The 13,792-nt window shown below is 42.0% G+C and overlaps 1 protein-coding gene across 2 annotated transcripts in view; it reads left to right on the top strand.

Annotated features, from left to right (window-relative positions):
- Nucleotides 1–23: 23 nt before the first annotated feature.
- Nucleotides 24–13,792, top strand: part of PRORP (protein only RNase P catalytic subunit) — a 49,720-nt gene continuing 35,951 nt past the window's right edge. The window contains exons 1-4 of one of the 2 annotated variants that reach the window (XM_033143544.1): nucleotides 24–258; nucleotides 1,692–3,048; nucleotides 4,902–4,949; nucleotides 7,050–7,182. In XM_033143544.1, coding sequence (XP_032999435.1) covers nucleotides 1,919–3,048; nucleotides 4,902–4,949; nucleotides 7,050–7,182 — 1,311 coding nt within the window. In that variant the 5' untranslated portion in view covers nucleotides 24–258; nucleotides 1,692–1,918. The remainder of the gene's footprint in view (nucleotides 259–1,691; nucleotides 3,049–4,901; nucleotides 4,950–7,049; nucleotides 7,183–13,792) is intronic. The other variant, XM_033143553.1, reaches the window with a different exon arrangement.

Below are 13,792 nucleotides of genomic sequence, written 5' to 3'. Positions count from 1 at the left end.
ATATGTAAAAGAACAGCTCCCTTAAGTAACATGGCTACCGCAAGCGCTCGTCGTTAATTGAGTCCTGGAGACCCGCGTGCTCGTCAGCCGACCTCGATGCAGCACTCCAATTGGCTGAAGGCTCTGAGAAAAAAAAGCTTGAGGGTGCTACCGCTGCGCTTGCCGCTGCATGGCGTTTTCTTGACCAGAGATAGTTCTGCCCTGCTGAGTTAATGCCTTCCGTACGATGAAGAAGGGCTGCGTTGATCACGTAACTAGGTCGGTTGGATGGAAAGGGCTGGTAGTGTCTTTAAAGAAGTGGCTGCGGGAGGCTGTGCAGAGGGTTTGCCGCTAACATAGACTACAATTCCCAGCATGCCATGTGCTCAGTTATCTCGGGTGCGGGGAGTTTGCCTAGACTAGAGCTTCCACTGTACTGCAGCTTGGGAATTGTCGTGGCTTGCAGTGATAATGTGTTTGGCTGTTTACACTGAGCATTTTATTTCAGTTCTGTCTTGCCACAAGCATTGAAGGGGAAGGCAAAAGTAGGGCTAAGCCCTATGATTTAATGCTGTATTTATATCACGGATTTTCCCCTCCCAAGGTGCATTAGTTCACCATCTTTTTAGAGACAAATCAAAACGGAAGCATCCAGCTTTTTCTTGTGAGGAACAGAGGATGGAGATTGCAGTTGCTGCTATTCATGAAATTTCTGTAATTATAGGAGAAAATAGATACAGTATTGGATCAGCCCTGTGTTTCTGTTTTCTTACAACAGTCGTCAGTATAAGTAGTAGTACATCTCAAGACTTTTCACCTTCTGGTACATCTGAGCTCTTCCATTTACCATAAGCCAGAAATGTACCGGTAGTCACTTGTGTTCTTTAATCATGGCGCTTTGTGTAACAGTAAAACTCCATAGCAGGAAATTAAGCTTGTGGACCTTAGTGGCTTGGGGGTCAAGCGTGACAGCAAACACGCTACATTCAGACATAAACATGGTTTAGTGCTATGTGAAGGAACTACGGTAATGCCCTCTCATTTCCTCCTGCAGCATAACCATGAGGAGATCAGGAGCCTCTGGTTTGGTTTTGAATAGCAGTTTGTTGTTTTGTTCAAACTGGAACAAATTTTATTAGTTTAAACCATGGTTTGTTCATATATACCCAAATCAAACCATGGTTTATGATCCTGATTTGTTTGAATGAACCATGGTAAAAACATTACCCTGTTCAGACAAAATAACAAAGTGTGGTTGAAAACAGAAGTGGATGCTTTGATCACATCATGGCCATGTGCGAAGAGAGGGAGAGCAGGGGTACACAAGCCTGAGGTGTGGTGCCTGCAACTTAGCAACAGTATCTTAAGGGTGAAAAATAGTGCCAGACTACCTGTACTTGAAAGTAGGATTGTGTTGGAAACATAACTTTTATGTTAACCCTGATTGAGTTGCCTTTAAGGTAGAGATAGGCAATTCTTTCATGCCAGTTACACAGTTCTTCTAATTTTCCATGCCAGTTAAAGACCTCTGTAGAGGATGGTTGGAAGCTGCAGAAAGTAGAAGAAAAGGAGTTTTCTATTTAGGGATTGAAAAAAGAAACACTAGTAGATAGGAGGAATTTTGGCCAGAAGTTGTAGTTATGTATATTGTATCATTTTGGAGGGGTATTGATTTTATGGTTATTATTATTTGCTTTTATGTTTCTTGACAGGATTTGAATCAAAAATTTCACATCATTGTGCTTATTACTTCAATGTGTAGATATGGCAACTGAAAGAACATCAAAGATGGGCTGATATCAAGCTATTATTCTTTTTCTTTTTTACATTTGGGGGAAGGGATGCTCTCACTTTGAAATGAGCTTACAGCGTCTCTTTCTGAAGACTACATGAAGGCTGATTCAGTTTACTGAAACACTTAAATTGACTACTGACTTTTATGCTATCCCAACCCACATTTCTCAGTTTTGATAAGAGTTTCAGTACACCTCTACTCCACAAACTACATAGCTGGGCTGTTCCTTCAGGAATTTATCCTTTCTCCATTGGTGTCATTTTTATTTTATTTTATTTTATTTGCATCATGGTATTTTTTCACCAAACAAGCAGCTTGGGTCTACTGAAGTCACTGAAGAATAGTCACATGTTTTATCCCATGCCAAAGCTTCAGCAGATGCCCTCTGTCTTGGGATGCTTCATTTTCACCACGTCATATCAGTGTGCAAAACCAGTGGATCCCAAAAGAATTCATCCGGGAAATACCACATTTAAAGGTCAAGGTGAAGGTATAAGGGAGACCAGAGTGGGGAAAGACTACTCTTCTCCAAGGCCTTTCAACCTGTTTGCTGCTGGAGCATCAAAGAGGAGATCGGGGCCCCGTGAAGCCATTGAAGATTCAGAGCGCTCCATCCTTTCGAGGCGGATAACACTTCATCCTCCAGAAAAACCTTTGAGTGCTGGCGAATGGGAAGAGCTGAAGGGGCAATTTGAAGGACTGAGAAAGTTTGAAGTGCTTATGTTAGAGCAAATGATAGTTTGCAACAGCCCCATTGATGTGGCCAAATCCTTGTTGGCTGCAGTGGCTAATCGAGAGGGAGATATTCAATACAATATTTTGCTGAAGTACTTGTGCCTGTGTGTCTCTCAGGGGAGCACGGAGGAGATTTATGATGTCCACGACATTCTGAAAGCCAGATTTAAGACTTTAGAAACATCGGGTTATGGTCTTCTCATCAGAGGTCTGAGTGGTACACCACGCTGGAGGGAGGCCTTGTCGCTGCTGGAGGAGTTAAAAAAAGTTATGACCCCTTCAAAATCAAACTACGGAGACTGCATCAGAGGGGCCCTTCTTAACCGGGAAATAAATCTTGCATGCAAACTGTTTCATGAGATGCTAGCTAAGGACCTGGTGCCAAACCTGGATACCTTACAGATTTTCTTCGACACTGGCAAAAGTGTGAAGGATGACATTTTGAAAATCGAACTCATGCACATCCTCTCCTACTTAAAAGATAATCAAGTATATCCTGGGGAAGCTTTAATGCAGAGCATAAAGCAGTGGTTTGAAAGGTAAGTTTGTCCTGTTGCAGGTACTGGCTGATCTGATTCAGCCAGATTTGCCTGGAGACTATTTCAAATCATACAAGCTTCAGAATCTGATCACTCTAAGCAACTATTAACCTTTGGTTTTGTTTATTGTTGGTTGTAAATGCATGCCATGTGTCACATACTTAGGTAGGTCTCCTAATTTTGTGTCTGTGTGTCTAGTATTGGTTACAGCAAACTTAAGAGATGTGGCTAATCATATTATTATTATTTTTTGCAAGGCAAGGTTCCCTGTGGAGGTGAGCAAAACGCTCACTAATGAAAAGGGTGTTCCACTTTCTAACTCCCTTTGTGTGCGCGCATGGGCACATGCCTGTACAACAAAAGCTGACCCGCTTTGTTAATCGCTTTCTCCTTATTTTTCTCAATAATGCAAGGAGGTATTTCAACAACCTACCACATTCCACATCCCTTGGATCCACTTTCTGATTCCTTTGGATCTCTAGCTGTACTCCCTTGTGCGTATTAAAGAATGCCATTGGACACAGCCACTTAAGATCATTATAAATATTTTTTTGTTGCAGCCTATTGACACCCTTGCACAGGATGAATAACATCTGCCTGTATAACCTTTTGCAAAAGTCCTGCCTTCAGAATAATTACATACTGAATAGGTAGATGTTAAATGATGCTTTCAAGCTTTTGTGGACATGTAACCTTTACTTTTAGTTAAGTGTGGCATACTCCTAGGTATATTTGCTCAGAATTTGCAGAATTGATGGGTTTTATGCATGAGTAAACGTGCATCAGATTGCAGATACAGTGGTGCCTCGCTAGACGAAAATAATTCGTTCTGCGAGTGCTGTCGTATAGCGAATTTTTCGTCTTGCGAAGCACCAACGAGAGAATAGCGGTTTGACGAAAAAAAGAAAAAAAAAATCGGAAATTTTTTCGTCTTGCGAGGCAAGCCCATTGAAAAATTCGTCTTGCGAGACAGCCTTCCGCTAGCGAATGCCTTTCGTCTAGCGAGTTTTTCGTCTAGCGAGGCATTCGTCTAGCGGGGTACCACTGTAATGCATTTGATCATATATGTGCTTGCTTCTTATTTACTGCATTTGCGCCAGGGTGTGTCGTGAGGGGGGGCGGTGGGGACGGTTCGCCCTGGGTTCCAGGGGAGGGGGGGTGACACATGGGCCAGCCCCGCTCCGCTGGCGGACCCGAGTAAGCCGCGGAGCGAAGCCATTCTGCCCCGCGGCTCATCCGGGGTCCGTCCGCCAGCACCGCTATGGGGCTGCCCTGCGCGATCGGGACAGGGAAGCCCCAGGAGCCAGCGCTCGGTTGACGGGTTGCCGCTGGAGCAGCAGCGCTGGCGGGATGGACTGCACATGCCCGGATTTCCGGGCATGCGCAGTCTGTCCAGACACATGCGGCGTGACATCACGGCGCATGCGTCAGGTCGCCCCGCTCCCAGGGCGGTGCCTCGGCACAACAAAGCCGCCCCGGGCATCCGAGAGGCTTCCTACGCCTCTGATTTGCGCACCACCTTTCTGCCAAAGCACCCAACGTAGTTTACAATTTTAAAATAGTAAAATAAATAAATGCTCTAAAATGTAGAGTGACAATTGTCTCTAGCTGACTGGGAGCTGGTGGAAGAAGATCCCTGGCCTGGCCTTGCTTGCTTCTGCCTTCCCTTGAGGCAGATGGGTCTTAATTAAGACCATGTTCTTTAAAAGTCCCAAATTTTCAAAATACTTTACAGACAAGTAAGTATGCATAGAATTGTTGCCTTAGTTTGGAACTAGTCACAAGAGGTGCATCTTTTGGACTGTGATTAAATTTATAATATCAGATTCTAATTTTTGTGCAATCTTTTGTAGTATTCCAGGAGAAAACTGGAAAGGAAGCTTAACTACCATCAAACATAGGTAAACATTTTTTTTAAATCTTGAAGTGCTATTTAATAATTTTGCTTTATCACTACTTTGATCAAAGATTTTCAGCCCTGGCTTAAAGTTTTTTTTTTTAATTGTTTCTGACAATTTGTGCATATATAAATTTGTACAGGGGAATTTAGTGGCTGCTCCACCCCCATTGTTCTGCTTGGACACTGAGGTCCAGCTCCGAGGACCTTCTGGCAGTTCCCTCACTGCGGGGTGAGGTTACAAGGAAGCAGGCAGAGGGCCTTCTCGGTAGTGGTGCCTCCCATCAGATATCAAGGAAATAAACAACTATCTGACTTTTAGAAGAGATCTGAAGGCAGCCCTGTTTAGGGAAGTTTTTAATGTTAGATATTATATCACATTAATAATAATAATAATAATAATAATAATAATAATAATAATAATATTCTGTTGTGAGCTGCCCAGAGTGGCTGGGCAAACCCAGCCAGATGGTTGGGGTATAAATAATAAATGATGATGGTGATGATGTAATCCTGTACCCAGTTACCTGAGAGTAAACCTCATTTAATTCAATGGGACTTATTTCTGAAAAACCATGTCTAGGATTGTGCTTTAAACTGAATGGTGAAAATCACACAGAAATGTGTAAGTTCAGTAACCATCAAAATAAAAGATTAAATTGTTGCAATTATTTTATGATATGTTTAATTATTGAATGTCCTGAGGATTCCTGCTGAATTCAAGTGAGTGAAAATAGCACAATGTGTAATAGAAGTAGAAGTGGAGACAAAGTAAAGGTGTTAGAGAAGAATACACTGCTGTAAAGGAAAAATCAGAAGAACATTTTCCAACTGCTGTAAAGTACATACAGTGGCAGATATCTTCATGTATTACATAGTATATGGAGGTTTCAATTGTTTTCTGGTCCTCAGTCTGTGGTGACGGGTAAAATCATACCCCATCATTCTTGAGTTCAGTGGAGAAGACACTGCTTTCCTCCCCTCATGGCACTGGTTTCAAACTCCTCTGCCCAGGACTGCAGTGGGGAATAAAATACCACTACAATTCCTGCATAAATTAGCAGAGGAGTTTGTGGAGAGGAAAGCCTCTATGCGTGTGTTATTGTGTCATTTGCTATACTCTTGGTGATGTAGCCCCAACAGCCAAAAAAGGTTCACCACCCTGCCTTATAGTGTCCTATAGTTTTGTATACCTCTGCCATTCCCTTATTTTTGCTATTCTGATTATTCTTCCACCTCAACCCACCCCAAAAAAGGTCTAGATCAGAGCTTCCCAAACTTGGTTCTCCAACTGTTTTTGGACTACAACTCCCATCATCCCTAGCTAGCAGGACAAGTGGTCAGGGATGATGGGAATTGTAGTCCAAAAACTGCTAGAGACCCAAGTTTGGGAAACCCTGGTCTAGATTTTTAAAGCTTTAGTTCAATAGAAACTGCATGTATGGCTTGGTGCCACAGCAATATCTGCTAACAGGAGGTGTGATGAATAAATGAACTCTATAATCGTAAAATCTTCATTTTTATATACTCCATCTAACTATTGGGCAAGGCAGTCGGTGGCCTTGTTTTTAGTGTAACACTGAATCACGGTTTAGCTTACCTGAACAAGCTTTGGGCTCATGTGCTTCCTCCTCTCCCCTTTTAGCACACCTGTGAGGATGACATTTAATGCTTTCATTTCTATTTTCAGCCACAAATTAGCATTATTTCTGAACCTAGACACCTGTGGTCTTAACCACAGTCTACTGCCGTAGTGGGGAACCTGTGGTCCTGCAGATGTTGTAGGACTCCTAACTCCTGTCAGCCCTAGACAGCATGGTCCATGGGCAGGGATGTCTGGAGCTGTAGTCTAACAACTTTAGGAGACCCTTGTACTACACCATAGCTTAGCATTACATTTGAACAAGGCTCCAACATGGTCCTGCAAGTTTTGGATCAAGACATGACTAAATGCACCTTTTATTTGTTTGTTTGCTTGCTTGCAATTTTGGGATATATACCGGTAACATTTTTCTTCAATCACTGTTTGAAGGAAAATCAGGTTTACTTTGCAGATAATTTTATAAGTTGCTGCTAACTGTCTGTGGCTTGATTGATGTTGCAGCGGGCAGTGCCCATCTTGTAATCAGTCCTTGGAAAGTATTAACCTGAGTCCAGAAGAATACAGCACTCTGAAGGAAAGAATAATAAAGGACGTGATACAAGGGACTGATACGTTTAGGAAAACAACCCCCCAGGTGAGTTGCAAGGAAACCAATATTTTTATACTGATTTGCTTATACATCAGCATTACCCTGATGTAATGCTGCCGCCACACGGGCAGAACAGCATGTTTTTAAAAAGTATTTTGTTTATGTTTATGTAGCTCTTGATAGGTCCCATCCTACCTAATTGCTGCAATAGCAAGCCATGGGACCAAACCACAAATAATATAAAAATAGTCCTCAAAGGTTGTGCTTAATTTATGACTAATTCAGAATAACAGAATAAAGAACATTTTATATATAAGCTACGTCATTAGCATGTGAATCATTGGTGACTGCCAGATTAGATGTTTTTAAGCTGCCACCCACGGTACATACATATTTGAGACCATTTCCTTTGGACTGGTATCTACTTTTAGCATCATAAATCCTTAAGCTGTAAACAAAACTATTGAAAAATGTATACGTGTGCTAACACTAGATTGAGGCATGTTGTATCATTAATCTGGACCTATTTATAGGTCCTCTGTGAGCAGACATTTCCATCCTGCCTGTGATGAGTCTGCTTCTGCCCATGAATTCATTTGTTCCATTTTTAATAAATCATGCCACAGTTTAGAAATTATGCCATGTGAAAAGCACCCTCTCTAGAATTAACAATTCAAATACTTGTATTGTTTGCCTCCTTGGAATGTAAACAGGCCACTGGATGGCGCTAGTGTTACATCTTGGATATGACGCTAGAGACAAAAAATATTAACAGAGATCAGAGATTGTGGAAGATGCATAACTAGTATTATTTCCCTTTCTTCTGCTCCACCCTTTAAAGTGTCAGTTACTAATGGATCAGGGCATTTCTTTCAGGATCACATTCATGGAGCTGTGCCGTTTACAAATTCTTCACTCATCTGCGAAAGGAACAGCACAGTAATGCACTGATTTGTAAAGTAGGAATCCTTCTAATGTGAAATATGCTGTTACAGTCATACCTCGGCTCCCGAACACCTTGGGAGTTGAACGTTCCAGCTCCCGAACGATCAAAAACCGGAAGTGAGCGTTCCAGTTTTCGAACGTTCTTTTAGAAGCTGAATGTCTGACAGAGCTTCTGTGGCTTCCGACTGGCTGCAGGAGCCGTGCTTTGGTTTCCGAACGTTTCAAAAGCCAAATGGACTTCTGGAACGGATTCCGTTTGACTTCCGAGTACGACTGTATTTCTGATGTAGGGAATTTGCTGCTATTTAAACTAGTTGTAGCAATGTAGTTCAATGAGACCGCTTCCTATGTTAGTAAGAACTATGGGTTGAGCAAACTCCCAGTTCAAATTGTGCCTCGTCCATGAAATAATCTTAACAGCCTTAGGCAAATTCTTTTTCTTTTTCTAATCTCTGTTTAAGTTCACTTTGCGCCGTGTTGGCTAATAATACTGGCTTTGCTAGTGGGGCTTTTATCAGAAATAATGAGGAAGTGTGTTTGGGACCAGATGTGGGGGATCCATAGTTTGATTTAACTTCTGAATTCGGCCCAGGCCTCCCGATCATGGGTTGTTGGGGAGAAACAAACCACAAGTACTGGTTTGGCTGTAACGCAGAATTAGCCACTTGATTGGTTTTACCCTGCTCCAGGAAGAGAGGAGCGAAGTGCTCAAAGTGTGTGGTCACCATCATGCAGGGCATGTACAAGTTGCCTGAAAGTGAGGGGTGTGTATGTGTATGTATATGGACACGGGGGGCACTGTGGTCTAAACCACTAAGGTTTGAATCCATGCCATGGGATGAGCTCCCATTGCTCTGCCCCGGCTTCTGCCAATCTAGCATTTCAAAAGCACACTAGTGCTAGTAGATAAATAGGTACCGCTGTGGCAGGAAGTTAAATGGCGTTTCCGTGCACTCTGGCACTTGTCACGGTTTCCTGTTGCGCCAGACGCAGTTTAATCATGCTGGCCACATGACCTGGAAAGCTGTCTGTGGACAAATGCTGGCTCCCTTGGCCTGAAAAGCACCCCATAGTCACCTTTGATTGGACTCAACCACCCATGGGTCCTTTACCTTTAACCTATGTATATGTATTTATAGATATAATTTTAATGTGTGGCTCAATAAACTTGAGCTTCAATTGCAGTAGTGGAATCATAGAATCGTAGAATTGGAAGGGACCGTGCAGGTCATCTAGTCCAACCCCCTTCAATGCAGTATTTTTTTGCCCAAGGTGGGGCTCGAACCCACGACCCTGAGATTAAGAGTCTCATACTTTACCGATCGAGCCATCCCAGTAGTAGAAAGAGAGTTCTTCATGAAAAGAGTTGTCATTAATGAAATTGGCTGCCACAAGATATGGTGGCAGCTACATACGCAAAGGTCTTTGCAAAGTGTGTGGAGGGGTAAATTTTATGGGGGATAGGTCTGTCTAATAAATAAATAGAACCTCCATTATCAGGAGCAGCATGCCACTGAATTCCCATTGCTAAGTGGCAAACTGTAGGGAAGGCCTGTGTCCTCCTTTCCAGGAGGATATGACTAGCCACTGTTGGGAGTGAAATGCTGGACTAGATCAGCCTTTTGTCTGGTTCAGTAGGACTGTTCTAATGCATGTGCATCTATAATTAGCAGGCCACTAAGGAGAGAGAACCTATGGGTATGTTATGTTGGTGGGTTGAACCTCGGGGTCCCTGCCAACTCTACAATTCTATGATTCTATAATTTGATGATTGCTGGAAGTGAATCATTATCTTGAGTAATTATTTGGCTTATGCTACAAATTTTGGGAATTTACCATGGTTAGAAATGGCCGGAGTTTTTAACACAAAGCTGGGGCTTTTCTGGAAGGGATTTGTTGTGGGAACAGCTCTAGCCTTAGCCTTGATAATAGAATGTTTGTTTTGAGGCAAGTATTGGATGTTTGGGGAGATTCCATTTCTCACTAATAATAGCTCTTGTAGCTGCTGCCTGAAATCAGATGTACTGGTAGACAGAGAAAGGCATCTGTTCCCTTAATGTTTTATTATTATTTTAAAGGCATATTTGCATTTATCTTTGCCCAAATTGTATGTTATGATGTAGTGACTGAGATGCCTGCAGTCTCAAGGGGTTGTGTCAGTGATGTTGCTCCTAATTTTAATTTATTCTAATAGGAAAAGCAGTATTTGTTCAGCACAGGGCCTTTTAACTGAAATAACATCCTGATTGTAGGCTTATTAAAAGATGTAAAGAGTGCTGGACAACAGGGGAAACTTCACTGAGCTGTTCAGGAATTAGTGTGGTATCCATTTAAGAAGAGTTTGTATTTAAGACTGAATTTTTCAGTTCCTGTATAACATAATTTCTAAATCTTCCTGTTGCTAGGAACTGATGTGCATGCTTACTATGGAGAATGAGTTTAAACCCTTGTTTCAAAGAAACATTGATGTGTAAAAAAACCTAGAATACTAGCTCCTTGAAATGGAACTTCAATTCCCATATCTCAAGAAACTTATAAATTACTGTTTCCATTATGGCAGAGAAGGCTGCTGGCTCTTCCTGGGCTTGAGAGGATAAGTAGTTTTATGGACGCCGTTATAGAACGGTCGGTTACTAATTTTTAGTACTCAGTGGGGTGATCTATGTTTGTGATCAGGTGGATGTACACGAGGCCCTTTCTTATGAAGCCACAGTGAGTCACTGAAGACACGTGGTTGGCATTCCCCTCCCTAATCAGTCACACAGTGATCCAACTCAGGTATTTTTCTTTCTGAAACCAGTTTTTGAAACCAAATGTAAATGAATGGATGATTGTCGCCTGTGGAATCCCTTCTTTTGTGCCACCGTGTGCATTAGAGAAGCATCGGTAAAGACATCAGAGATACCACTGCTGTACACTCTCTCACTTCCTCTGAGCTCAACAGAGTCCGACTGAGACCAGCAAGCAGAGTTTCCAGGTAGACAGCTGGAATCATGCCTTAATCACGAACCTTTCTGGATATTTGTTGCCTACTTGCTACTCTTAGTGCAAGACCATGGCACCAATGGACACCTGTGGTCGACTGTCTCTTCGAAGCTACTCATTCAGCCCTATTACTTATCACAAGGATATAACTAGATGAAGTTGACTGTAATGGTAGCTAATTATCGCCTTCCAGCCATTTGTTAGTTATCCAAAGAGCTCTAGTGACAGTTTAATGATTCATTAACTCAGTTCTATTTCCACCCCAGCCCCCTTCTCATCTCATTGTTCGGCTCAAGCTCTAATTTCATTTCAATTAATTAATTTCAGTCTAATTTGGTTGAGTGGTGTTTGGAGAGAGAAAAAGTTCACAGAAAAAATTAATTTCCTGCTTCTGAAGGATGTGCCAAAATATTTCTACCAAGAGATTGAGCCTGTAAAAAAAATCACTCTTCATTGCTGCATTCATAGGGAAACTTTTTAAGGCCTAAATCTGTTGGATTCCACTTCACATTGCATCACATCCTTAACAGCTGCTGGTCATGATGGCTATAATATGCCACTTCCAGGACCCAAGGCCACATCCTTCTGAATGGTTGCTGGGAAACAACAGTGGAAGAGGCCTAGCGCCATCATGTCTTGTTTGTGGCTTCCTGGAGGCATCTGCTTGGCCAGATAGGCCATTGCCCTGCTCTTAAGCACTTTTAAACTAGCTTTGCAAACTGAGTGAAAATGCTGTCCAGGTAGCTAAAGTATCTGGTAGTCTTCCTTTCTTTTTTGGGTTGTCATTATGGAGCAGTACTGTTGTGTGTTGATTCAGTGGTTTTTATATCTGTATTACTATTGTCTGTATTCGCATTAGGGTAAAGTAACTGCCCTTTCTGTTGCAGAAGGAACAGCTACTATTTGGTCATTTAAGCTGCTGTATTTGGATCCTCAGTCTTATTGGTTTCCATCAAAAGGCAGCGTTGTGATTGCTTGAAATTGTTCCCTCCAAAATGTATCCCTTTTGAGCAAGTTCCCTGTCCCTATAAATGTAGCTTCCTTCGCCTCATTTAGTCAGTCTTGTCGCCTGAATAAAGAATTGTTACATGAAGAAACTGCCTCCTGCTTACTATGTCAGAGAGCTGAAATCACTTACCAAAATCACTAACCCCACGCTACAAGTACATCACTTAACCTCCTGATGGGGCTATGTTTCCCCGCATGGAGCTGTCACCTCACCTTGCATACCACAAACTCCATTTTTACTTCATTTTTTCTGCTCCTAGCATGCTCAGGTTCTTACCCAATTGCCTCCTTCTCACTCTCCCCTTTTGTGGTCCCCATGTGACCTCCTCTTGGCCTTTCACGAGAGGCAGTTTAGAAAGCTGGCAAAGTAATTATATTATTGATGTGTTCATGTTATAAGTTTGCAAATGCCCTTTTACAGACGACACTTGCAAGTAATATAATCCTACATAAAAACCAGCATGGACATGCAGCATTTCCAACATACCGGTAACTAAAATCAGAACTAATTTAAAAATTAGTACTGATTTTAAAAATATGAAGGGTGCAATAGTAGAGCATATAAAAGCCAAGTGGCTTGTGGAAATCCTCTGAATTAAGCAAGCCTTAGCAGGCCATAATGAGGGGGCCACAACCAGCCAACCAAAAGAAAAAAGGCCAGGTTCTCATACTTAAGGTTGTACAGCTTGAAAAACTTGGTAATAGGTCCACTCAGATGACCTGAGCTTGTAGCAGAGTTTATAGGGGAAGTGGTTTTCCTATGTCTCAGAAGTGGCACTGATGGGAGAAATTCTGTACAGGGTTACAGCTGGTGCAAGAGCGAGAAACTTGCAAAAACTGACTGATTAGATATTTTTTTAGAATGGTTGGCAATACCATTGGGGTCAGAATGGGAAGTGTTTGTGGTGCATCTGCAGGGCTTGTCCCTAGGTGTAAACTTATTGGTAACAAGCCATAGCAGATTCCCCTGAGGGAAAAAAAGAAAGTATCAGCATGTCTGTTCTGCTTTCCTTTTGTGCTGCAGAAGTGTCTAGGGTAATTAGAAGGCTTTGGTGATCTGCATGAGTTGACAGGGTTCATTTTGGGAAATGCACCTGCAATAACCCCTGAGAGGCAGTTTGAGTAACAAAAGCAATAGGGAGTTCCCAGAAGACTTGCTGTCAGGTATTTTGAAAAAACAGAAGAAGCAAGAACAGGATTCGAAATGTAGGTTTTAAAAATGTGATGTGGAGGTAGTGACTAACGTCGGTGACTAATGTCAAACGTTGGAACAAAGTGCACTGTCACATATATTATTGATAAGACTTAGAGAACTGGATTTTTTCAAGATCTGCTGGTTGCTGCGTTGTAGGACAAAAGTGAAAAGAAAATCCTAGCCACCCCAAGTACCGGTAGTTTGCTTTACTGTCCTGCAATTCTCAATTGATTTCAGTAGTTTTACTTCATCCACATCCTACCTGATTGAAAGTGGAACTGTAGGCTGCAATTTAGATACACTTACTTGGGAGTCAGTGCCAGTGAATTCATTGGGTTTTACTTCTGAGTAGATATGTATAGGATTGTATTGTTACCCCCCACTCTGTCCATTTGGGCCTATATTGTATTATTTGATTCTTTGCACACTGGTGAACTTTTCCCTTCAAAATCATGTGTGTAAATCAAAATGACCTTTTGTTTCAGGTAATTGAATGAGAAGCCAAAAGAACTTGGGGTTTTC

The sequence above is a fragment of the Lacerta agilis genome, chromosome 1 (genome assembly GCF_009819535.1).
Source record: "Lacerta agilis isolate rLacAgi1 chromosome 1, rLacAgi1.pri, whole genome shotgun sequence".
Lineage (NCBI taxonomy): Eukaryota > Metazoa > Chordata > Lepidosauria > Squamata > Lacertidae > Lacerta > Lacerta agilis.
Note: the sequence above shows the minus strand (reverse complement) of the source record. Positions and strands in the feature narration are given on the sequence as shown.